The 27,679-nt window shown below is 38.1% G+C and overlaps 2 protein-coding genes across 8 annotated transcripts in view; one reads left to right on the top strand and one right to left on the bottom strand.

Moving 5' to 3' along the window:
• The window catches only part of LOC139693871 (uncharacterized), a 79,610-nt gene extending 63,407 nt beyond the window's left edge, over positions 1-16,203 (top strand). The window contains exons 3-7 of the mRNA XM_071592184.1: positions 4,281-4,804; positions 6,108-6,257; positions 6,911-7,167; positions 13,718-14,012; positions 14,898-16,203. Of these exons, the coding sequence (XP_071448285.1) occupies positions 4,291-4,804; positions 6,108-6,257; positions 6,911-7,167; positions 13,718-14,012; positions 14,898-15,499 (1,818 nt within the window). The 5' untranslated portion in view covers positions 4,281-4,290 and the 3' untranslated portion in view covers positions 15,500-16,203. The remainder of the gene's footprint in view (positions 1-4,280; positions 4,805-6,107; positions 6,258-6,910; positions 7,168-13,717; positions 14,013-14,897) is intronic.
• A 5,409-nt stretch (positions 16,204-21,612) lies between these two features.
• The window catches only part of LOC139694323 (uncharacterized), a 119,295-nt gene continuing 113,228 nt past the window's right edge, over positions 21,613-27,679 (bottom strand). For all 7 annotated transcript variants that reach the window (XM_071592808.1, XM_071592807.1, XM_071592812.1 and 4 more), the window contains 5 exons: positions 27,430-27,633; positions 26,950-27,156; positions 26,515-26,652; positions 25,488-26,262; positions 21,613-24,924 (listed from right to left, as the gene is read on the bottom strand). In XM_071592808.1, the coding sequence (XP_071448909.1) occupies positions 24,761-24,924; positions 25,488-26,262; positions 26,515-26,652; positions 26,950-27,156; positions 27,430-27,633 (1,488 nt within the window). In that variant the 3' untranslated portion in view covers positions 21,613-24,760. The remainder of the gene's footprint in view (positions 24,925-25,487; positions 26,263-26,514; positions 26,653-26,949; positions 27,157-27,429; positions 27,634-27,679) is intronic.

Raw genomic sequence — 27,679 nt, 5'->3', positions numbered from 1 at the left:
GTAACTCAAGCAAGTACTCCACTTTTGAGAGGCAGAAATGCACTCGTTAACTCTTTCGCTTGAGGGTGGGTGAAAATAATATGCCTAAGTATTCCAGTCCTTAGATTCACTGCACCAAATGAAAATATAGCGTTACATATTTCTTTATTTCTCATGTTAATTATAGTCTTACAATGGAGTTCTTTCCGGAGGACTCAACTTAAACCACTTACAAAAATAAGTGGAGGAAGCAAGTGATACACGGTGGGACGTTACGGTAACTCCAATTAAAACAGGGAGAGATTTTTATCAATGGAAGCCGCTGCTGTAGTAGGATACTGACATCCGCAATCCAGTTGTCACTGAACGTACGTAAAATAGAGCAGAGGCACATTCCCCATTGAGGGCAGTGAATGCAGATATTTTGTTTTCTATGCGCGGCAAAGACGAATTATGCATAAACCCATGATTCATTTTAAACATAGCATCGTACTCAATCCTAGCAACGTAAGACAATATGTTCACGTTTTCATTTCAAGGTTGCCTCCCATTTTTTGTGAGACTCATTGAACTAACAAAATAATGGCATTGTTTTGAGAAGAAAATTCTCATAAATGTATTGCTATTTGTCATTGATCTTTAAACTATAACACATTGTCTGAATAAATAATCATGAAGAGAAATTAATGTTCCTCTTACAGTTCCAGTAGTATTGAGTTGTATTTCTCAAAATGGCATATTTATTTCAGTCCGGTAGGAGTTCATGAAAAAACTATCATATAACATTACATCTTTAAAACATTCAGAATTTGCCTTAAAATGGCTAGTGAATTGAGGTACTTACCATACTAAAACAACCGGCTTTTTAGTTACCTTGGCTAACTTATCTCACCAGCTAACATTCAAACATTTAATTTTTTGAGCAATGAAAACAAGTGACTTTTTTACAATCGCAAACGCGTGTGGTAGTTCTTGGAATTCATTTTTTCGAGAGGTTCGTCCGTTTCGCAATGCGATAGTGTTAATTCATTTTTGTGCGCCTGTTGAGTTGCAAAGCAATGATGTTCAACTCGGTGCCGAAGCCGCGACGGGGCATACCGAGCAATGCGTCCTCCAACATACTCCCGACAGCTACTCACACAAATTTTTCTCTCTAGTACCCATTTTTGGAGGTCACATTTTTCATACTCTCTGGGAATGGCTCACCTCGGGAAAAATTCACTCACGATGAGCCGATGAAGAACTCACTTCTTTTATTAGCTTCCTATTTTAACAAGCTTCAGAAATTTCATTTTATTTCCCCAAGAATGAATTTAAATATAATAAATGTGCTACACAAAATGAAAACGTCACTTTAGGTTGTTTATCAAATAAATTTCACTCAGAGTTGAGTGGCTGTGCACATACAATCCAATTGTAATATTGTATGCCGAAGTATTAAATATAAGAGTATGATTGAATGGCACACAGAGGGATTGGTCGTTTTTTATTGACTTAATTTTATACTGACTAAGTTTATATTGACTAAATCTTTCGAATTCCTTTAAGTGTGATTGGGCAATTGTTTTGCAGGCATAATTTTCTCCTTGATCAGAAATCAATTAAATTGGAATGCTTGAATCGATAATGCCGAGTTCTTTTTTCGACGGAAACTCACCATATGTTTGGTGGCTAAATACGTACTCCCAAGATAATCGTGCTGTACATCTTTTCACTTGAGTATATTTTTTTGTTAAATTAAAATACTTATCAACATTGAGTTTCTACACTTCTTGCTTCTTAGCTTCTTCAAATATATTTCTAATGTTGGTGGCATTGTCTGTCTGTACACGATGCTTTATAAATACCATTTTATGCTTGGTTACCAGAGACAATTTTTGTCGAAATGGCTAAATATTCTGATTTTTGTCGTTTCTAGTAGACGATATCTTGCTCTAAATGTCAATGTAACACTTTCGCTTGAATATCTTATAAAATATAATTCAGTGTTAGTTTTAGTTCCTATTCCGAAAAAGGTAAAGGCTACATCATGTGAGGACTATAGGACAATAAGTTTGATATCCCACGCAGCTAAAGTTGTTCTCAGGATCATGAACAAAAGGATAGAGAGTAGGGCAAATGATTACTTAGGGGATGATTAGTTTGGGTTTAGCAAGGGTAGAAGCACGCGTGATGCCATTGCAGTAATGAGATTATTAATCGAGAGGAATATAGAATACAACCAGGAGGTATTTGCCTGTCTCGTAGATTTCGAAAAAGCGTTTGATAGAGTGAATTGGGAAAAACTAATGAGTATATTGAAGAAAATAGGAATATATTGGAGGGACAGGAGGCTAATCCGCAACCTGTACATGTCTCAGACTGCTCAGGTGCGAGTGGGGAACGGGGAGTCCGGATGGGCAGTGTTAGGAAGAGGTGTAAGGCAGGGTTGCCCATTATCACCGTTGCATTTCAACCTGTATGTAGAGGAAATGGTTAAAGAGGCATGGGAAGAACTGGAGGTAGGAATGAAAGTGGGCGGGGAATTCGTAAAATGAGTAAGGTTTGCTGATGACCAAGCTTTAGTTTGTCAGTCAGCCAAGGGGTTGCAAGCATTGCTGAGTGAATTGGAAATTCAGTGCGACAGGTATGGGATGAGAATCAATATTAATAAAATAAAAGTTATGCGATTTTCTAGAAAGGAAAAGGCTAAGCTAAACATTAAAATAGGAGGGCAAAACCTAGAGCGGGTAGAACAGTTTACCTATCTCGGAAGTGTTTTGGACCAACACTGTTGAAGTAGTAGGGACGTAAGGAGAAGAATTGCGCTAGGCAATGAGGCTTTCACAAGGAGGAGGCAGTTGATGACGGGGACGTTGAGTAAGGATGTTGAGAAAAGACTCGTAAAAACTGGATATGGAGCGTGGCTATGTACAGCGCGGAAACGTGGTCATTGAAGCAGGAGGATAGACGTAGACTGGAGGCTTTTGAAATGTGGGTGTGGAGAATAATGGAGAAGGTGAAATGGACAGAGAAGAAAACAAACGAGGAAGTACTTGGTATGGTGGGCGAAGAGAGGGGTTTGTTGGGAGCAATCCTATGGAGGCAGGAAAAGTGGATGAAGGGGGTATTGGCCGGCAGTGGGATGTTGAAGACTGTGATAGAGGAGAGAATGTTTGGGCAAACGAGGAAAGGTAAGGAACAGGATAGGGATGTTGGACGGGATGAAGGGAGGAAGAAAGTACTCAGAGATGAAGAGGGACCTGATGTAGAGTAGGATGCTGGTTTTTTTGTTTAATTAGGGGTCACAAAATATTTATTTAATAGCTGTGTCCATCCAAAAACCTACCTTAACCGGTAGATTACCTAATAATAATTAAGATGTAAGTACCAAAATGGATTCCCGGACCCTCCTGAATCGGAAGGGAGAGGAAGTAAGCCCGAAAGTTCGTTCAAATCATTTTAAAGGCAAGTTACAGATGTTGGGCAAAATAGTACGGCACTTTTGTTCAGCCTTTGTTTTAAAAAATCATCAAATAATTGACGCCTTAATTTTGCCAATTCAAAACATAGCCCATCGGCTTGCGTTGTCATGTGTTATTTTTTCACGTAACTGGTGAATATATTTTTATCGAAATTCCCTACCTAAGATCTGCAATGAAGAAGATTTTTGTGGAGATCCCTTGAAATAGTTTTTAATTATTATTTCTTTGTATCATCTTTTCATTTTATTATAATATGTTTATAGTGTATAATATTCCTCTGAATGCCCTTACTGTCACCCCGTCGTAAAGACTTCAGCCTATGAATCTTTATGTTGAACTCCTTAGTTGAAACAAAATGAGTTCCTCGAATCGAATGAAAAATATTCCAATAGAACAGTACGTGCGGCAGTCTACTTCACAAGTTAACATGACAGTTTCCGCTTTAAATGCTAGATTTTGAAACTCACGGTTTAAGAATTGGTCTCGAACAACCATAGTACCTTAAACAATTTTTCACTACTTTCAATGATCTCATAAGCCTACGTTTAAGCAAACTGTTTAGAACCTTGAACCTCGTAATGGCGGTGCCTGTTTTCCTGGTACCTTGATTCAGAGATTGTCAGCCATTTTGCAATGAAATAGCTTTGCATAATTTTCGAATGATGTGGGCTTTCTTTAGTGGAAATCTTCTCAAATATTTACATAAATTTCCGTCACATTTTTTCAGCGAGCTTTATTTCGCGGAGCCCAGAAAGCATTTGTGGTACCGAAGGGTTCCGCGAAGGCCACCCTTCGGAAATCCCGCCTTAAATGTTCCATCTTTTCCTCTGATCTCAGCGACCATCCAATGGAGGTCCCTCTAACTCCGGCCCGGAAGGTGGAGGGCCACTGGCTACCGATGGCGGGCGGCCACTTCCCTCGTCCTGTCCCCGTGTCCAGGGGCGGCCACCCGCGGCAGAGGCTTCCGCCCGCCACCGTGACAGAGGACCAGCAACTCCCGCCGCGCGGCTCCCCCGTCTGCTCAGCCCTCCTCTCCACTGCTTCCTGGAGCTCCGAGCGACTGACGCCGCGGAAATTCCTCGACAAGTACTCCGTCCCGCGGGTGGTCCGCATCACTGCCGCGGAGGGGGCAGGCGACGACGGAGCGCCGGAGAGCGGTGGTCCCCTACGGGCCCCAAAGGCGATGCCGGTGGGGGGACCGACGGGCACGGAGTCCTCGGTGGAGCTTTCCAAGCCGATGCTTCTGTACCGCCAATACCGCCGCGGGAGTGTCCAGGCGAGGAGTCTTCGGCGCCGGAGGGGTCGGAGGGGACAATGGGAGGAAACGGGGTCGGCGATCGCAATTCCCGAGGATTACGGAGGTGAGAGGATTCATCCATGTGTGAAAGCATGTCGTAACGTGATTATCGCGTCAGTTAGCGCCAAAGTATTTACATCAACCCCCAAAACTACCTGCAATGGTTTTATTCCAGGCGATGCTCTAGCTTACAAGCTAGGCCGTTCTTGAACGTTTTTGATATATGGAGAGTATCACTTTATCTTCTTCCCAAATGTATTTTCTTTGGGACAAGATGAAGGGATTCGAATGTTTACACACATATATCATCCAATATGTTTATCAAATGAACTCCGAGCGATACTCGCTCTTACATTTCAGCAATGCACTTGCTATCAGTCAGTGATAGACTGCTCAATTTAAATCAGCATGTTGGGCAGCAATAGCTAGCATTTGATTGCTTGATTTCTGAGAGGAAAATTATTGTTGGCTATTGATTTAGACTTACCCTTCTGTTTTTTGGGACAAAATAATGCAGTTTATTAATTTTAATTCATAGTAGCATGGTATTAAAATAGAACATATTTTAATAATTAATTAACTTCTCAGTGAAGGTAATTTTCATTTTATTTATTACTAATTGCATTGTTAATACATACTTGCTTACTTCAGTAGCTCATATTTCAGCTACAATTACATATTTTTGAGAATTTTCAGATGCATTGCTTTCCAAGGCAAACAGAATGCTCCTTTGAAACATTCTCTTACAAATTATTAGTTGAACCTGATTCATTATCTATGGAACACAACTCTACAAAAAAATCATGGCAATAATTCTTTGATTTGAGTAGAGGAACCCATAATGAAGAATATTCTAACCTAATTAGGTACATTGCCAATTCTGGCTTTAGCCGATTGACAATGGCATACATTTCAGGGATAGTAAAATTTTAATTTCAATTTTTAAATTCTCTCATTATTTTTGGTGGTGGTGTCTTTAAAAGTTAATGTTATATCTACTTTAGAGTAAATTTCACAGAAATAAAATTTACTTCAGGTCCTCTCAAAGTGAGTTGATAACAGAAAATAATTTGGGTAAGGAAAGCATAGAGATGATGGTAGTAATGTCATTTTAAGCAAATGAAATGCCTTCTGTGGTAATTTCTGTGCCTGGAATTAAAATTCCTGGTGAGATACCAGGATGGTGCACATGATTTAGGTAGCCCTTCAGATGTATCTGGGTAAACCTTCAGTATTGAATGGGTATATTTCTTATGACTCTTATCTGCAAATGTTAAGAATGCCTTGTTGATCCATTTGTTTAAATATTGTACACTGTTCCTACATCAGCTCCTATATTTATCCATATCCATATTGTGTATTTCAAGGTTGGTTTACATTGGTGAGTGCCAATGGCCAGCAGTTGGCTCCATGTTTTACCACCATTGGCCACGTGGCTTCAGCACAACTCCACTTCTTCCTGACAAGGTTTGACCTCCCAGCATACAAGCTCATGTCAGCCATGGACTTCACTCCGGGTGAGATATGTTATTCTTCAAAATATTGAGATCTATATGCATGCAAATTCTTATTGAAATTTACGGAAATAACAAAATATAAACATAAAATGAAGCCTCTGCAGCAGGTATTATTGAGCTTGGTTTATACAAGAGTTTTGTGTTGCAGCTATCTGATATGTTAATGAAAATTCATTAGTATTGTATTTTCTCAGCTCCGAAACACTATGGAAGTGGAATAAAGTGCTTGTTAAAGAATTACAAAAGGAATTAATAAAACACTATAATGTATAAAAAAGAGCAAGGTCACATTGTCAAGGTCTTTTTAAAAATGATTTTATATACAGCTGGCATGTCAGTGGTGAAAATATACTAAACAAGTGGAGTAGTTTCCTACATGCCAACTATACATTTATTATGAATAAGAATCCAATAATCATTATTTCAGTGTGTGTGAGAAAGTGAACATGGAGTATTCAAATGAAGTGAAAATTTAATAAATTGTTCATTTTTTTGAGCCTGTATTTTTCTCAATCCTGTCATACTGTTGGAATTTGCACTAGCAAATAATATAAATAGTCTAGTGTTAATGCTCATATTATGAGCAATTATGAGCTTTCTTTGCTGAATAACGATCTCTATCTGGATATGTACAAGCTTTTTTCTTATTACAGGGGACAAAGGGAAATCCTTGTACTCAAGGACAGTCATTCGATCTGGCCAAGTGCTGAGGCTCATGGGAGTGTTTGAGGATGCAAAATCAAGTGGGGGTTTGGTAGGTGTTGGTGCAGAGGCTGGTCGCCGGCAGCGACCGGATGGCAGCTTCTCATCATTACTCCACCGTCTGTCCTCAAGAGGAGCTGCAGTACCTGGAGCCATGTTCCCTACTGCATCCTCCAAATATGCCCAATGCGTGATGCATACCAATGAGGTAAACTATTTGCAGAAGAGTTGAGGAAACAACTTAGATCCATGCATAAATGTGAAACACCGCTTAATGATTCATCTCAATATCTCCAAATTCAATGGTTATACAATGCAAAAATTTAGTAGGATATGGATTTGGAGTCTAGCATATTTAGACCTTAGAGTCATTATGAAATATATTTGTGAAATTCCACTCATCAGGGGAGAAAATATGGGTTGTAATGATTTTGCAAAACTGAATTCTCTTCACTGATTTGGATCTAAGCATAATCAACTATCAATAACACCTTAATATAATTTTATATTCCTAAGAAATTATATTTCATGCATGAAAGGCATCACTTTAGTTCTGCCAATGAAATGTTTAGTTGAGATATTGATTAAGCCAGAATTTCTCTTAAACAGAAAATTTTATTAATATTTTCAGGTGTTATCAAACTATGCCTCTCAATTGTTTTTATATTTTTAATTAATGCAGTAAAAACTCTCACAATAAGTCCGAGGGAAAGGACATCCAAATAGAAGATAATTTCAAGGAGATTTTGGCATAAAATGAATGTACAATAATTCCTTTTAATATTACACTTTTAAGTAATATCATTGGGATTTCATATTTTCTCAGTAATATTAAAAGTTATTATTTAAGCATAAACTATTTGTACATTGTATTTAATTTGTAGCTAGAGCATTCATGATATTTTTGATTGATTTGAATTTCATTATATTGATTGATTTATATGTGCTTATTCCTTTTTTCATGGACTTGACACATCTCTTCGTTTTTATTTATTTCCTTTATGATTCAAAATTTAAATTTGTATGAAAATCAAATTATATGAGATTTGTCTAACGTATAATGAGGTTCGTAACTTATAATAATGTAACGTATAATTCGTGGGATCAGATAATGTTGCTGAGGGTAGGGCTTGGAGAGGAAATGTATACCTAGGATAGGCATAGACAACCTCTTTAAATTTCATATATCAATGCATTTGTAATTGCTACATGAAGGCTTCAACAAATTATGTGAAGTAAACTTGTTTGTCTTGATTATCAGAAAAATGTTCATTTAATAAATTGTGCTCCATCCAAGTTTTAGCTTAAAATATTCAGAAACACTGAACAAAATAGCCACTGAATTAGTTTGAATGATGATAAGCCACTAAAAAGGAATCTAAGGTGTGTCCCAATGTGTGTGAGGGAATAAGACTATTTTGTGGAGATTATGAGGGTGTCATAAATGGCACATTCTGGTTACTTATGAACATTAAAAGTAAATGATAATGTGAGAACTATTGAAGAAATGGCCCAAAAAGATCAATATTTCAGTTTTAGAAATGTTTCAGAAAACATTAAGATGGAGAAAGCCAGGAAAAAATGGCAAGGCAATTTGAGCATAAGAAAAACTGAAGCCAAAGGTTTAATTCAAGGCTCTGCCTATGAACCAAGGCATGATATTAAAGGCAAATTTGTGAAAAATAATTTAGAATATATGAGTAAAATTGAATATATGAGTGAGATGGAGAATTTTTCTGACTTAAGATTGCGCAGAAACAGCAGGTACTACTGGGGCAATAATTAAAGAGTCATTTATGGGTAGGAGGTTTCAACAGGAGGTAGCATTAGTACTTACTGAACAGAAAGTTGAGGAGAAAGGCAGGTGAAAGTAACAGCAGATGAAAGACGAAATTTTATTAGTAAAGGCTGCAGAAGACCCAATAAATCCAGGAGTACATTGGAAGTAATGGAGAGACAGCATTTATGATCAAATAGAGGAAAGTTTGCATGGGGGTTCTTAGGAAGAAGTGCTTGATACTAATAATATTTGAAATTCAGTGTTAGGCAAGGTAGGATATTATAATTTTTAAGTAAGGAACAATTGTGGAGAGACAGAAGTCAAGTTTTGTAGGTGAAATTTTGATAATAACTAACACCTGTTAAAAAAATAATCACAGGCATAGGTGTATATTGAAAATGATAGAAGAAACATGTACTGCCAGTAATTTATCTTCATATTTGGACATACATTTCAAAACCATGGCTTTAATTTGCACAGTTTCCGGGGTCAGGTTCAAATCCATGTCGTGGAAAGAGTAGTGTAAGGATATGGAAAAATGTCATACTGAGAATGGAAAAAGTGGAAGTTATATCCAAGAAGGTAAGAGAATGGTCAGGATTCAATAAGGGAAAAACTAATGATGAAAAAATGTCAAAATAAAGCTTTGTAATTCCACATAATGAAATAAACATAAGTGTAACCTAGGTTTCACTGGTGTGCCACTCCATCAGGCCATAACTTAATGATAGAGAAAAACTACACCAGCCATATAAGATAAAAGAGGAATATAGATTAATGCATTTGTGAGGAATTCAAGGAAGCTAAAAATAATGCCTAGAAGTTCAAAATGGTAATGAGTCTAGGCTACCCTGCTTAGGAATAGAATGAGAATGTGATTTAAATGAATAGAATGGTTTGAGGTATCACTTTGTGGAAGTGATACATATTGGAAAAGAAAATCCTTTGTTCTTCCACATAAATTTTATTATTCACGACCTAGGTTTCGACTTACAAAGTCATCATCAGGCACCATCATCAGGCCATCATCCCATGATGTAAATGAATGAGTGCAAATGAAAATTGGGTTCAAGAATATTACATAACAAGCTAGAAAAAGCATTGCAGAAATGAAGGTGAACAAGATAATACAAATAGATAGACCTAACAAAACGTTTAGGGAAAAATGGAAGGATTAGATTCTTTGGATATAGGTTTTAATAGTTTCAAGGAAGGTGGGCTAGAAGATTTCATTAGATCAGTTTTGATACCCATTTCAGCAAAGAGTAAAGACCAGTACTATAGGACAATAGGTTTAATTTCAAGTACAGTGTAGTAGTCATGACTGTCATCATAAGCAGTTTGCATAATAGCACAAACAGCTTCCTGGGTGACGATCAGCTTGGGAGACTCACAAATTTAACTAAAAAGTTCACTTTGTATATTTTGAGAAGGGATTAATGAAAAGAGCATAATCAGGAAAGCTGTTGAAAGTATTGCAGAAAAGAAGTAGAATGTGACTTATTTAAAACCAGGCAGCAGAGAGTGAATGAGGATAAACAGTGTGATAGTAATACAGGGTTGTCCATTTTTTCTGGTACTTCTTTAACATAAACCCTGAGGAAGTGATTGACAAAGTGTTAATGTTGATCAGGTTTGCAGGCGATCGAACAATGTTTAGCCTGACAGACAAGTCATTGCAGTCATTATTTAGTGCCCTACAGAAGAAATGAGATTCTCAAGAAATCGGAAAGCTAAGTTAAACAGTAAATTTGAATAGAATAGATATTGGGGAAGTTCATGTATTTGAGTGTTATTCCAGGGTAAAATGGGATATTTTTGGTAGAATTAGAGAAAGGGTTATAAAAAGGAGTACATATTTGCAAAAATAGGCAATTTATGATTAGGTAACTAATTCATTGATTGTAACTGAAGAAGTTAAGAAAATTAGTAAATACAATATTAAATGCTGTATTGATCTGAAACCTGGTGTTCAAGGCAACAGGATGAGCAAAAATTGGAGGAGATGCCAATATATGCTCATTGATAGGCTGATGCAAATACTTACTACACTATATACAAACTGTTATAATCATATCTTAAGATGGAGAAGAATTGAGAAAGTAAGTCGGACATAGAGGAACCATAACAATGAAGTTTTAACTCTGGTGAAGAAAAGAGAAAGTTGCCATTTGATATCTGAAGATGGCAGAAAAATTGCTTGGAGGAAACATTGAGAGGGAGCAGGATGTTGAAGTCCGCAGAAGGGTATGGAGAGAGGGGAGAGTCTTAAAAAAGTGGGTAGAGGCAGGGTGGCATTAAACATGGCATGAAGCCATGAAGAATTATCAAAAGCTGAAAAAGGAAATACTGTAGGGTTAACTAGAAGAATAAACATTATAGGCACCACATAATATGCTATCTACAATTAATAGGTATCTAACCATGATTGGTTGAACAACTACAGGTAAAGTCATGGCTTTTTTGAGGAGATATTACTGTTCAACTCTATCCTGAGACAAAACAGCCATGTATATTAGAAAGCATCAACATTACCAAGGTAGTTCGCAAGAACATATGAGTAAATAAAGATGAGGTGTTTGATTTTCCCAAATATTATAATTTTGGCAAAGTGTGTAGATTTATAATAATATTACTTAATTCATTTTTAAAAATAGTACAACCCTTTTAAATGTCGTCAATTTAAATATCACTATATATATATATATATATATATATATACTATATATATATATATATATATATATATATATATATATATATATATATATATATATATATATATATATATATATATATATATATATATATATCCGTAGTATTTATGAGGAGGGAATCTGGCCGGAAGACTTTGTGAGATCAGTTTTAGTTCCTATTCCGAAAAAGGTAAAGGCCACGTCATGTGAGGACTATAGGACAATTAGTTTGATATCCCACGCAGCTAAGGTTGTTCTCAGGATCATAAACAAAAGGATAGAGAGTAGGGCAAATGATTACTTAGGGGATGATCAGTTTGGGTTTAGGAAGGGGAGAGGTACGCGTGATGCCATTGCAGTAATGAGATTATTAATCGAGAGGAATATAGAACACAACCAGGAGGTATTTGCCTGTTTCGTAGATTTCGAAAAAGCGTTTGATAGAGTAAATTGGGAAAAACTAATGAGTATATTGCAGAAAATAGGAATAGATTGGAGGGAAAGGAGGCTAATCCGCAACCTGTACATGTCTCAGACTGCTCAGGTGAGGGTGGGAAACGGGGAGTCAGGATGGGCAGTGTTAGGAAGGGGTGTAAGGCAGGGTTGCCCATTATCACCGTTGCTGTTCAACCTGTACGCAGAAGAAATGATCAAAGAGGCATGGGAAGAACTCGAGGTAGGAATGAAAGTGGACGGGGAATTCGTAAAATCAGTTAGGTTTGCTGATGACCAAGCTTTAGTTTGTCAGTCAGCGAAGGGGCTGCAAGCATTGCTTAGTGAATTGGAAATTCAGTGCGACAGGTATGGGATGAGAATCAATATTAATAAAACAAAGGTTATGCGATTTTCTAGAAAGAAAAAGGCCAAGCTTAACATTAAAATAGGAGGGCAAAAGCTAGAGCAGGTAGAACAGTTTACGTATCTCGGTAGTGTTTTGGACCAACACGGTCAAAGTAGTAGGGACGTAAGGAGAAGAATTGCGCTAGGCAAAGAGGCTTTCACAAGGAGGAGGGAGTTGATGACAGGGACTTTGAGTAAGGATGTTAAGAAAAGTCTCGTAAAAACTTTGATATGGAGCGTAGCTATGTACGGAGCGGAAACGTGGTCATTGAAGCAGGAGGATAGACGTAGATTGGAGGCTTTTGAAATGTGGGTGTGGAGAAGAATGGAAAAGGTGAAATGGACAGAGAAGAAAACAAATGAGGAAGTACTTGGTATGGTGGGCGAAGAGAGGGGTTTGTTGGGAGCAATCCTATGGAGGCAGGAAAAGTGGATGAAGGGGGTGTTGACCGGCAGTGGGATGTTGAAGACTGTGATAGAGGGTAGAATGTTGGGCAAAAGAGGAAAGGGAAGGAACAGGATAGGGTTGTTGGACGGGATGAAGGGAGGAAGGAAGTACTCAGAGATGAAGAGGGACCTGATATACTATAGAGTAGGATGATTGATTTTGTGTTTTGTTAGGAGTAATAAAATATTTGTTTGGTAGTTGTGTCAGTCCAAAAACCTACCTTAACCGGTAGATTACTTAAAAAAAAAAAAAAATATATATATATATATATATATATATATATATATATATATATATATATATATATGTTGGCCGCGGTAGTCCAGGGTGTAGAGCGTTGGACTACTGAATCGAACCCGGGACCCTCTGGTCAGTAGTCCAATCTACAATCGTATGCCCACATTATAAAATGTGTTGTAAGTTGATGACATTCTACAATAAGAGGTATTTAGATTTGCTTTACTTCTTGTGGTGCAGTTATAGATGTGAGATCTTAATTGGTAAGTTTCTAAATAAACTTTTACATGAATCAGAGTATTTATATAATAGAGTACATAATGAGAGTGTTTCCACTGAGATGTTGTTATTCTTTTATTTAAATTATTTACAAAAAAGATGTTAACAGTAGAGGTCTATTTGTTAAGAGTAAGAGTAATTAGTGACAGCAGTCCCGGTTATTAAAGAGCAACACCTCATATATGCAACGCTTTTGTTTCACAATTCAGCAATTATGGCTAGTTATTTACATGCATGTTATGCTGTAGCAATATTGCTCTTGTGCTCTGCTGTAATACTACCACATTGCATTTTATACTCTTTTCCTAACCATGTAAATCCTATATTTGGATTCTTTTAATGGGTCATGTCAGGAGATGGGTAACACCTTTGAGAACCTTCAGCTTCACCCAATATGTGTACTTATTTGTGTCCCAGAGTGAATAGTGCATGTGGTCACTCACATCATATTTATAATTCCTCTTGTGATTCCTTACAGGTGGTGTTTGTCCCTCTGCGAAGCACGGGCCGATTTTATGCTGCCTCCATGCCTCCCCCAATAACCCCTCGACCCTCTGGGGGCAGCACTCGATCCCTGCCCTCCCGCTCCTCCTCATCTTCATCATCGTCCTCATCCTCTTCATCTTCAACACGCTCCCTCCTTGCTGCACCATCAATGCTGGACCCTAAGAGAGCCTTCACCCTAGGACAACTCCTCAGATCAAGGGTTCTCCCAGTCAGGGTGCACCTAATTTGTGGCCCCCTTCCTGCTGCCTTACCCTCAGGATTCACTGGTAAGTATGGGGATACATGTTCCTGCCATTTCCCCTTCATAAAGTTACCTATGGAATGAACAATTATTGGTTTGGTAACCAAACTGGATTAATTCCTTCAACTGTAAGAAGATGGGTTTTGGACGAGTTGTTCTCGCTCAGTTACAGCTGGTAATCTTAAAGTGTCATTGTATAAAAGATCATATCTGTTCTCCTTGTGTATGTATGTCCATTGTAAGAGTGACTGAGCACCAGACTTGAACATTGCCACCAGGACATTTACCTAATTGCAACAAGATTTATATAATAATAATGAAAAAATGAATAAGGACCATCAAGTCAAGAAGCTAAGCTAATTAAATTAGGAACTATATTAAGAAAAAATTGGTCATTCCAGCTCTGGAACTTCAGGAATATTAGACCAATGTGTGTTGAAGAGGCATTTAATGATGCATTGCTAAATTAGGTAGAATAAAAAGTTTCAGGTCAAACCTTATTCCATATTTATCTTTAAGTAAAAAATTCTGAAGAGAATATTCTAAGTTTTATTGCCATTTTTCATTTACTGTATCACCATATTTTATAATTTCACCACAATTTATAATAAAATAACATTAAAAATCAGAGGAAAGATTGATTAATGCACCAATATTCATCAGCCAATGTTTAAATTTTCCAGAATTTTCTTTTTAAAAATAGTTTTTCCAAAATTACAGTCATGAACCTTCTCCTCAATAAGATAATTAGATATAAAAAAATTCAAATGCAACCTAATATTTGATATTAATATGCCATCACATTTAATTATGTAATGTGTATTGCCATCAAATTTAATTATTTGTGGATTGCTAATGATTTCTAAATTCATTTCCAGTCTTAGAAACTCACCCTTTTTAATTGTTCCAGGAACCCTGCTACTGGAGGAGTGGCATCGTGAAGATGTAGTGTTGGCATGCACCATCCCTGATGATGGCTCCCAATGCTCCCTTCTTGAAATGGAGCTTAACTCTCGTCTTCTGCTCAGTCGGCCCTCACGCCAGGAAGCACGACTTTCACGTGCACCTCCTGTACGTTCGGCCCTCACGTTCTGCCGAGACCATTCAGATGCCTGGCGGCGAAACATAAAAGTGACGCACCATGTTTTTCCAGCAAGAAAGGATACCTGCTGCAATTCCAGTAGCCAGCATCACCAACAGCATCTCCTGCCAGTAACCAAGGGTCCACCACCCCCTTGCCCATGGAGGCCAGAGGTGAGGAAGCAGTCGGCAGAAGTGGGCGAAGAGGAGTTGCCATACAGTCGTGTGTGGGATGAGGTTGTGGGTTCAGGTGAAGGGGCAGAGGAGAACATTTATGCTGAAATATGTGAGCCTGAGGAGGAGAGGGCCCCCAGTGGGGACTCCAGGTACTATTACCTCCGTGGTGGTGGTGGGGGCAGTGATGGGACCCTTTCCGGGACCATGTCATCCTCAAGCCCTGAGGATGAGTTCATATATGACTCAGTGTGCTGACAACAGTTTTTCAGTATACCTAGACATTTTATAATTTGTTGGGACTGAAAGGCATGAAGTTTCCATGCCAGCATTTTATTTTGCCATAGTGAGATGATATCTTTTTGTACAACAGCATGGTGCAATACTGAAGTTTTATTTTACAAAGAATATCCTTACTAAAGCTGTGTGTATTTACCATTAATCTCCAGTGTGGTGTGGCGATCAATATGAATGCACGACAAATTTTACCATTTTCTTCGCAAAGAATTAAATCAAATCTACATCATCACTGTATTCTTGTGGTTAAAGCTTATGCCACATTGAGGAATATTTTGGAATCTTGAATTTAAAAATAAGAATGCAGTTATTTGGTTACAAAAGTTGATAGTATATACTTCCCTTTTGGAGATCAAACGAAAGAAAATCTAGAATGCTAACATTAAAACATAAAAATTAATATTGCTGTTTTCATGAATAATCAGTGAGTTTTATCCATGTGAAACATTTAAAAAAGACTGGAATTTAGTTGACCAGAAATATGTAATGGTTTGCTAAAAGCAATGATGATAATTTTTCAATGGTGCTACACTGATTTCATTAATTGAATTGTGAAAATTTGCTATCCATAAGAGAATTATGTTTCTCAAAAACAAATAATGAATAAATATTGTCACTGAGGAACATTAATGATGATTATAAAAAATAAAATTATTATACCTGAATATTTGTCTAGTCATCTTTTATTATTATGAATGGAATTAGGCATTCATTTTCCATGAAGTTATCGACCGTTTGAGGATGTTTTGAGGGATTACAGAGTGTACATGTTTAAAAATATCTCTAAGTAACTATCAAATCAACATGTTTAAGTAACTTGGTGAATGAACAGAATAGGATGACTTTTCATGGTGTAGATCTGAAGTGAGTCAACTGAGTTAGAGTATGTAGACTTATGCAGCAACTATTTTCATCTAGAATAAATGTGAGGCAACGGGCCAGATATTATACAATGATGAAATTTTAGCACATCAATTATAAACCTCTGTATATACCACTGTATCCACATGATATCAATACCCTGGTGTGCCAGCACGCTTCATAGCCTTCCTTATTGGTGGGGTGTAGGACACAGTGTGCAGCCTTAGGTAGTCTCATCAGAGGGATTTGTTTATGATAATGAAAGTAAGGCCTTGAGTATTAGACTTAGGTTTACCCTGTGGTATGCTGGCAAAATTGTGTGGCAGAGGAGTGATTCTAACTCCAAGGGAAATAAGAAGCTGATTGAAAGTTGCTGAAACAAAACGAACAAGGAAAAGGCTGCGGAATTAATGGAATGAAGAATAAATCGTGTACTACTAGGGATAAATACCCAGTTATATGTCTGTAATCAAATTCAAAGCATAGAATCCTATCCTATTCGAGAAATTAAAATCCTTCTAGCTTCAAAAAAAAGGTTTTGAATTTCATTGAAACCTAACTATGGCTATGATATTGTTGAGGTCTAGGTTTTATTCTACGGTCTTAACACGTAGGGGAATTGATGGATGGACACAAGACGGTGTAGATAAGAGAGGATTTTGAAGGAGTATGAGGTGCCGAAGTGCAAGGAGGGAGAGAGGGAGGGTTTGCGTGGGGGGATGGGAGACAAATGGAATAACCTCACAAAGAAGAGGCCTGTGGATGATCAGAATCGAAGGGCATGGGGGGGGGTGGATACAGCAAGGGTGAAATGGTTTTGGGCCAGGCAAATTATTCTTTAGTGAAAAATTTATAAATAATTAATGTTAACAAATCTTCTGGAAAAAAATGTAGATGTTCACCAACATGCACTCTTTTTTTTATGATTCAGAGGGTCTGTCCCGAAAAGTAAGTAAGCCGATTTTTTCTGGCGAAGTAGACGACCGAAGTGGGACTCTTTGTTGCAAGAAAAATGGTGAAAGGTCTTGGGGAAGCAACACAACCCTTGTTAGTTGTCAGCGGGCAGTTAGAATTTGCGGATTGCTGCTAGACTGGACCCCTTTTCGACGGTCGCGTCACAAATTCACGATGCCTCTTTCCATGGAGCAATGATATGCGATAGAGTTTTGTGTTAATCTCGGTAAATCGGGTTCGGAGACTAAGGAGATGGATAAATGTCCCAAGTGATGAGTTTCTGCTTGCACAGGATGTTCTAGGAGGGTAACGAGGAAGTTGACGATGAGGAATGCCATGAACAACCATCAACAGCACAGTGTGATGAAAATGTGCAAAAAGCGAGGTATATGCTCAATTCTGATTGACCTCCAAGTGCCAGGATGTTAGCAGAAGAGTGCGATATTGAGTAAACCAGGGTGCCTTGCATTCTTACAGAAAATGTAGCCATTAGAAAAGTGTGCCAGTAATGCCCCCAAGGTGCTGTCGAAAGACTGCTTGTGTGAAAATCTTGCCTTGAACCTTTTGGACCACTGTGATAGTGGCCCGAATATTTTAGAATAGGTGGTTACGTGTGATAGAGCCTTTGAGTACGACCCATAAGAATAATCCCATTGAGTACAATTTAGGACCACTGCATTATGTCGAAGGTGTCATGACGAGGTGCCTGAACGAGATTCTCGTCAACACCTTCCGTGAAGAGCACTCGCACCAGGAGCGTGGCAGAGGCGCTGACATCGGTGTGTTGATACACAAGGGTGCTGTTTTGAAGAGTTTTTGTAATGTGTACTGTGATCTGCAATAAAGTTTCCCCCCGATGTATTCTACTTATTTTTTGGGACAGACCAAGTAGACCGAACAGATTCCGAGTACATATTCTCCCGAGAAAATACCATAAATGTCACATATACTGAATCTCGCGTTTGACTGCAATGGTGGCATAAGAATTTGTCAATTTTGTGAATTTTGAGGGAAGATTCTCCCTCTTCGCAGGGAAGATTGCCAAGGATTTAGGTAAACTACGGCCGACTACAGCTACTACCGCTCCTTAACAGCCAAGAATGTCAAGAGATGGTAGGATCTCAATAACTGGATATCACAGTAGTTTTCTTGTTTTAATTATTTAGTAAATGATATCACAAAATGTAGATGGATGGAGAAAATAGTACATATTATTTTTAAACCGCTTCTGTGTCCGAGGAGTAGAAGATTAATGGTGATCGCCGGATTATGGTGGTGTAAAAATGCAAATATTGAATACTGGAAAACAATAAATACATAATATTGTTTAAAATGAAAGAATAATTCTAAAATTGCAACTATGAATCTCAGCAACTAACCTTTATCACATTGTAATACGTAACCTTTGTTTCGAAAAGCCCGATGCTGTTTAGGGTGGGGTTCAAGTTTGGCAAGAGAAGGCAGAACCACACCAGCTGGCTGGCAGAGTAGTTTCCTTTTTTAGTTAATAAATAAATGGCATAAGCCAATATGTAAAGGCGGTAAATGGGGAAGAATTTAGTAAAGATAATTTTAAAATTATTAATATTGCTGTATATTGTAAAGAAATGAAGAAAATCATGTAGACAGTTCTCGCAAGGAGTAATGCTGGCGGTCGGTATTAAAGTCTAGCAGGTTTAGAGACAGTATTTACCTGAAAGAGCAGGATTGGTTCGCACTCGGCACAGTTCCCACTATCCCAGTGTTGTCCGAAATGGTTGACGTACGTCCCAAGGCCGTGGAACGCGTCACGGACAACACCGTCGGGTGGGTTTCCATGACGTCATCCTTTCGTCCAGGCGGAGAAGTAAGCGGTGACATGACTCGAGGGAAGGGGGGCCTGCCGGGGGTGATGGCGGGTCCTCAAGGCAGGGGGGCGGGGTCGCCCGAAGGGGCGGATCTCCCTCCAGAGGGAAGTGGGGTATGCTGGCTGGAGGGGTGATGACCCCTCCCTACGGAGGGGGTAGATTTCATTAAAAGGGGGACCCCACCTACGTTCTTCAAAACATTATAGTTATATCGTCTTATTCCATTAACTAGCTAACGACCTTGATGCAATTCAGATTTGGTGCGATACATGGCAATTGGAATTAAATTTGAAAAAATGCGTAGTAATACATTTTTGGGAAAAGATTAAGTCCCTCCCATTTAGTTACAAAGTGAAACGAACAGAAATCGCGAGGGTAGGTTCCTTTAAATACTTGGGTGTAACAATTACTCACGATCTGTCCTGGGGAAAGCACATACGAGAAATATGCGGTCGTGCTAATAAGAAATTGGGATTTGTAAAAAGAGTGCTAGGTAAATGCGGCGAAAAAGTGAAGGAACGATGTTTCCTTGCCCTAGTCATGCCCCACCTAAAATATGCCGCCAGTATATGGGATCCTCAAAGATAAATTTGGTTTCGGAATTAGATCGAGTTCAGTGGAGAGGGGCCAGATTTGTCAAACATTGTTATGACCAATGCAGTGGCCTAACTGCTTTGCTAGAAAATCTATGCTGGGATTCCTTTACACAGCGGCGTTTACATTAATTAGCAGATTAAATTAATTAGAAACATTTAAAGATGGGTCCTTTTCCGATGACATCAAGAACATAATACGAACCTCAACGTAATACGGTCGGAGGGATCACGAACATAAGATTAGAGAGATAGACTGCAATACTGACAGGTTTAAAATGTCATTTTTTCCAAGAACAATATGAGACCAGGATGCTTGCAATCGAAATCCCCCAGGAGTCAGTTCGACACAATTTTTTTGTATTAACCTACAAGGTAGGGACTGTACATGGTTATGTATATGTTTTTTTTTGTAGGCTCCCATCACCTTCCCCCACCCATTTGAGAAACCCTAGCCTCTCTTACCCTCTCCTCCTGGTGCTGCACCCCACGCCACACACCTTTTTGGTAGCTTGCAGGGTATTTATTGATGTAGATGTAACTCTCCCGATATCTCAAAGCCTTGAGTTTTTAATTCAAAATTTAAGACAGAAAGGATAGAAAGTAAATGAATGAAGTTAAGCAACTCCTCAGCACAAAATACACGAATAGCAGTTTTAACTTGTTTTTCCTCGTGATCTCTTCTTAGTTTATAACATAAAGCCTTCATTCAATTTGTTTCTATTTTTGCCTTGATACTGTCAGCACCTCCACTGAGAGGTGTGACACCAGGTGCCTCCCTGGACTTCATTTTTGTTTGTAGTGAGCTTTTCATTTCATAGATTAGGTATTACAAACTGACAATGCATAGTTTCCACGCAATCATAGCTGCACAATTTGACTTTTTCTTTCATTTTTAATAGTAGTGTTTATTTATTATATAGGTTTATATCTTTAATATGTGTTCAATTCTTTATGAATATAAGTTCCAATGTTCAAACTTTCATTGAGTCTTTTAAAATTATTTTTTATAGGTTCTTACAACATCTTATTGTCTTATTTATAAGTATTTTATGCTCTCTACATAAAATGATAAGTTCAGTTAAAGAATGCTTATAATTTTATAAGAGAAAAATTTCTTTTTCCACAATGTTATCTCAAAAATACAGTTACAACTTATCAAGAAAGTGTACTTAAAATTTCAATGAAAGAGTTTCAGCAGTAATTATATTACTAATATTGCCATTAGCTGGTTCTCCCAGATCATCTTTGTTTTGTCTTTGGTATTGTATGCATATGCTCAAGGAATTCTCTTGGAGCTTAACCTTTACTTTATATACTCGTTGCATAATAAATTATGTAGACCACTTTCCAATTTGAATTTCATAAATCAGTGTTAATAAAAATTGGCAAGTTTCCACAAACTATATTGTGGTAAACTGCCAATTTTTATTAATCATGATATTCCGCCATATCACTCCTTAAACGTCTCTTTTCATGAATCAGTGTGATTTTGGTTAACCAATTTGAAAGTGATAAAGCTAAATAACTTTTCTTTCATAGCAAGAAGTTTCTATGAATGACAAAGCAGGACTAAGGTTCGAAAATAAATGTTATTTATCTAGGCATGCATGCCTATTTAAGTCTTTAACATGTCCCAACGTGTTAACTTCACTGTTAACCACCCTTTGACACCTTAGGTCACCAAACCAAGAACGAGAAAGGTAAAATTTGAACCTAAGATGTCATGTCCATATGTCAATGCCATGTCATGTCAATGTCATCCACCAAACTAACTGCATTGGCTCAAAGTTTCGGGAAAAAAATGGAACTCAATATATTAAAATTATTAACACAAGATTTATAGGCACCAAGATTAATTTTTACTATTTTACATCCCTTCTGAATACAAAATAAATGACACCGATTTTGTTTGAAGTACATGTAACAAATATATGAAGAATTTGGGATAAAAGTTGAATAGGTTCAGTGCACACATATAGGTGTTCAACATTGCACTGACTTCAATATCCCTCACCATTTTGCATTTGTTCACAGGTGTTCTCAGATTATGGCTTCTGAGGATCTCCAACGCTAACTTGTGCTGTCATTATCTGAAAATGCTTTGATGTTCCCTCTTTTGTGTTTCTCACACTGCAGGACACAAGAGTTCAGTAGAGAATTAAAATGGCACTTCACTTTCCCCTTTATGATAACAAATATAAAATTCACATGACAAGAAAAATGTGTTCTACATCAAAATAATTAATATATAACATTGGAAAGCTTCCCAAAAGAACATTGTTAAAAAGACAGTAAATATAGCTTTCTTTTAGTAAACATTTATGAACATGGTAAAGAAATATTTACCTTGAATTGTACAAAATTGAGACTGGGTTATCAATACCAACACCAAATGCTAGCAATTTTCCATTCAAGATAAACTTTGCTATTGTGCCACACTTAATGTAATGATGCAAAAATTTTCATCTGTAGAAGAAGATACGAAATAAAACATTATCTCCCATAAGTTTTTCAAACTATATAGCAGATATCAAAAGTTGGTTTGTACACTTTACAACTTGTGAAGTTGAGTGAATGTAGTCAATGAAGGCCAATAAAATTATTTCTACCTGTAATGTAGGTACATAAAAAATCTAAAACAGAAATGAACCTACTTTTGTTTCTTAGTCGGCTAAACATGGCTGAAATTTTATTTTTCAGAGACAGTGCACGAATCACAACACCCAGAGATCCAAAGAACACATTGACATACACGCAATAAGAATAAAAGCATCCTTTTGAAATGTGATCTTTGAATTTTTGATTTCTAAGTACAATAAACCTCTCTCATTATCAACCATCATCAATGACTTTTCACTATCTCAATTTCCCCAACCAAATAACTAATCTCCATATTCCAGTCTTCTTTCAAAATATCTTCTTGCTTGGTGCATACAACTTATAAAATTCTTTCACAGTAATTTCACCTTGGCAGTGTACAACCAAATTCAAGGAAAATCTTCAATACACCCCTTTTCATAAAGGCTTCTTTTTTCTCAACGACAATCAGACTGGCTTGTCCAATATTCTGTACAAGGTTGGGAGAAATAATGTAGTTCTTTTTGATACATTAAACACACGCATTCAGTGAAGATAAAACTTACATCCATATTTTTCATGAATGATTTCAAAAACCACTTCCTATGAAACAGGAAGCTTCCTCAGCACTCAACAGCTTCCATCATAAATGTGCCATATGCTGCACAAAAATGCTTACTTGCACGTCCATTTGCAATGCACTATGCTGACTCAAAGCACATATATGTATTGATGGAGAATCAAAAACTTCCTCGATAACTCATTGATTTTTTTATAGATAAAACTCAGCTTCTACAAAGAATTATCAGAGAAGAGCACTTTTTCCATAGTAACATTTTTAAAGGCTGCCTAAACACAAATATTTAATTTATTTTTACAAGTACGTGCTGACAGTTGTACTGATCATGTAAAAGAAGTCAAATTCCACATGTGATATTCATACACATCTAAGATTAAACATTACCCATAAACAGGTGACTGGGACTTCATGGAGATAGAATTCAGACATGTATCAAACCATTGATCATAGTTATCTTTTAAGGAATTAGAACTGAAGCATATGATGAAGATACAGAGAAAGGAGATTTAATTTGAGTTCATAAAGTTTGAAATCCACTTAGCAATTTACACTAGCAAAACAATGTAATTTTACCTTTTGACAAGCTCTAAAAGAAACTGCTTGATTCTGTGTGAGAAATTAAAATTCTTAAGATTAGTTCACCCCAAAGGCTTACATGATACTTCCAAGAATGAAACAATTTCTGTGATCAACAAGAAAGAAAAATCACTAGCCCAAATGGCTTCTCATGGAGAACCCTCTTCATATGCTCCCCTTCTGCCTTTATGAATTCAACTGGCCAATTTCTCTAAAGTGTTAGCCTGGTAACCTTAGTGGGTACTCTCCTCAAGTAGGCACAAATAAGTATGACTGATATGGAATTTTGTTTTACACTATCTCTTTTTTTAAATTTTCTCTCATATCTTATATACAAAAAGAACCATCTTTGGTACAACAGCCGCACAACACTATAAAATGCACGACTTTGAATGTTAGGGAAAAATATGTCTTTTGATAATATAGTATTTCATCTTGATCATTTATACATATTTTATGAACTTACACAATAAAGTTATCCAGACAATGTCTATTCATTTCAAACACACATCTCAACCATTTCTGTACACAGAAAAGAAAAAAAAACCAAGATTAACAGCAGTTACTACAGCCATGTTTGTTCTAACTGTGATATTTACACTCCAATATTCACACTCAATCCCAAGCCTCTTTGTGCCAACTTCTGTAAACACTCAATGTAGACAACCTCATCTCCTATTCTAAAACTAGGTAAGGAAATGAAAGACAATTCTCTCAGATTCATTCTGCAGAATCAAACCATTTCAAAGTGCATATTTCGGCCCCTCAAACTATATCAAGCAAACAGGCACACATCACTCACTAATAATGTACAGAATTCAGGGCCGCTCTTGCCCAACAGACAGTCTTGTGAGAGCACCTTTAGTTAACTTTCAAATGTCAACAGAGGATAAAGGCTCTGATAAGGTCAATACACGTGCCCCCACAGAGAAGGGAGAACATATCACTATATGACCACTGTTCTTTTGGCACCTCAAAGCAGGCAACTGAACTCATTTCACACTTTGATTTAAATGCCTTTCTGTCCTCCACGTGACTGGTTCCTGGCTTCAGAAGTAACATTGACCTTTCCCCTTCCCCGAGCAGATTTAGAGGAACCTCGAGAAGAGCCCTTGCCTCTTCCACTTGCCGAGGAATTCCTTCGGGAGTGGGATGCTCCGTGGCCTCTGCCCCCAGGGTTTTTCGCCCTTCCACCACGGAGCACTGTCCCTCCACCCCTGTCTGCTGATTCTCACTGCTGCTGGAGCAGCAACTGCTCCAACTCATCGGCAGAGCGGAGAAGGAATGCAGCCGATTCTCGGTAGCCAGTGATCAACTGTTTGACAGCAGCCATTTCTGCACTATTCAACTTGTGGCTTAAAAGTGGTTTGGACTTCATGCTGAGATCTGTTGGACCTTTACCATGGAAAGAAAGGAGGTGAACTTTAGAATGGATTATTTTAAAAAACGGAAAATTGAAATGAAAATACCTTTAATTTCCAAACATCATAAAAAATAGATACATAATGAGAACCCTCCTACCCCCGTTATTTAATGAGTATTGATTTTCTCAGCAAGAAAAAGAAAAGGTAAAGTGCAGTCATGAAATATATTAAAATAACGACTATTCTACAAGGAATTAATCTGTCACTCCACAATAGGTAGTAGTTTTATTTGAATTTAAATATTTAAAAACACAAAACTCTAATCCAATTGTGGGTACTCATATTCTGATTTTGTGTAATGTCAATAAAAATTCATCTACACACCTACACATCTTTTACTGAACTGATCGAGTGTTGTTTAATTATAAATCATTTACAGATCCATCTTCATCAATTATATGACAGCTAAACCACAAAGCCTCTAAAAGGATCTGAAAGAATATATCTTTCTCAAAGAATATTGATACTAATAATTGCAGAGACAACTGATGAGAAAGTTGTCTTTTGAAATTATAGTATAGATCAATCGCTTACCATTTCCAATCATCCCGCCAGGACCAAACTGAGTTGAGGGGAACAGAGGTCCAGGGTAAGTCCCTGTGGCACTTGGAACGGGAGCTCCGGGGTTTGAGGCTCCCACACTGCCATTGCTTCCCACTGACCCCGCACCGGCACTACTCCTCTGGAAGGCCTGCGTGAAGTTTGGCCTGTAGAGGGTGGATGGGGCCGGCTGTGACGCCACCAACCCAGGAGCCGTGGTCACCCCGCCGTTCAAGGCAGATGATGTCGTCGATGGCGTGCTCGACTTGGCATCGACGACTAAGGAGCCCATTCCTTTACAGAAGGGGAGGGCACTGACCGAGGGGGAGGAGGAGGAGATCGCGAGTGGGCTTGGGGAGGTTGTCGCGGTGACTGGGAGGTGTCCGAGGTGGGCGGCGGACGCATGGAGGTGTGACGTGGGCAGGTGGGCATGGTGGGGGTTGTGCGGGTGGTGTGCCGACGATGTGGTGGTGATCGCTTGCGAGGGGATGAGAGCGCTCCCCGTGGATGGAGCCGAGGATGGCGAGGCTGATGGCGAGGGGCCGACGCCGGTCGACGCCGTTGTTGCTACCGTTCCGCCGGCGGAGATGGGGGTGGAGGTGGTCGTGAGGACAGGCGGGGATGGGGCTGATGAAGATGATGCCGATGATGAAGAAGGTGTGGTGATGGTCGTGGTGGCAGTAGCTGCATGGCAATCAGCCATTACAACATCGGGCTTCTTGTCGACTAAAGATGGTGCCAACGAGTACAACTCCATGGTTCGATCAGTCTGGAAAAATAGAGGAAATGACAACCATTCAATGCGTGAACAAAACCGTAAGATTTATTTGAGATTTTTGAAAAGAAATTAATTTATAATGCGCTCTCAGTTTGAACTTTCTATTCAAATCTTTGCAGCTTAAAAATATTAGAGGCTTAGGAGTTGACATAAACGTAACTTACGAAATAATTAGTCGTTATGCGATGGGAATGTTGATAATTTAAAATTGAGTGATTCAAGTAAAATACAGAGCAAACTTACAGGGAGAAGAGGCATTGGTTGACTGACAGGTTCCAAGCCTAGTCTCATTCTCTTGGCATTCTGACTTTCATTCTCACAGGCCTGAGCAAGGATTTGTTCTGCTTGCACAGAGGTCAAATGAGCAGGGGTTGGCCTTGTCTGTAAATGTAAAATAAAGATTAAAAACACTGCAAAAATAGATAACAATAGAAATGTATTAGTAATCAGAGTAAACATGCAATGCAAATTATAATTTCTAAATGAATACTCATGCATATAATATATCAAGAGCTTGCAATCCCAGTTCACATTTTAGTAAAAATTATAATACTTGAATAGCTCAAAAGAAAAAGGAAAATCTTCAGGAATTATTTTTATTGCCGGTACTGGTAAATATCTAGGAATAATTAATCCGTAAAAATTGAACTAATATTATTATATTGAGAGAAGACTTACAGCGTCCCACACTCCGTTGCTGTCACGAGATCGCTTGTTACGCCGACAGGACTTCAGATAAGTGCGGATCCTTTTTCGAGCTCTTTCGGCAAATTCAGGGAACTGTCGTGTGCATGAGTCAATAATTGCTTGGATTTTTTCTTTCGGCTGCTTTGAAATTGGTACCATTCGATCCAGGTTCTCATCGACAAACAACCTAACAAACATCTGCAAGGAATAATTTAACATGCATTAGCACAGGGAACTGATAATATGAGCATTATTAAGTGGGGAGAAGATGACTGGTTTTTTTTAAACATATTCACATCAATTAATGCTACATGAAAGCATGAATGGAGATGAAATATAAAAGAGCAAGGATATTAATCCCTTAAATGCAAAGAAGGTACTTGAAATTGTGATTTTGAAGTGGAATCAATGCTATACGGTGATCAATTAGCCGCATGGGCTATTAGTATAAGGTCTCATTCAAATACTTACGTTGAATGCCTTCAGCCTCTCCGGGTCATAGTGATGGGAGTCGAGGCGGTCATCAGAATCAACATCGTCATCATCTTCCTCATCTTCCTTGTTTCCACTGGAGGATGTTTCGTCATGTGTTGATCCAGTCTCATGTGCATCTCTCGCACCAACACCACCGCCTCCTTGTCCCACAAGTGGTGACCCACCACCAACTGGGCTTTGCTGTAATTCACAAAAGGGAGAAATTCATGAGAAAGAGAGGCTTTCA

Source organism: Hetaerina americana, unplaced genomic scaffold, assembly GCF_022747635.1.
Source record: "Hetaerina americana unplaced genomic scaffold, ioHetAmer1.1.p SCAF_5, whole genome shotgun sequence".
In the NCBI taxonomy this organism is placed as follows: Eukaryota; Metazoa; Arthropoda; class Insecta; order Odonata; family Calopterygidae; genus Hetaerina; species Hetaerina americana.
Note: the sequence above shows the minus strand (reverse complement) of the source record. Positions and strands in the feature narration are given on the sequence as shown.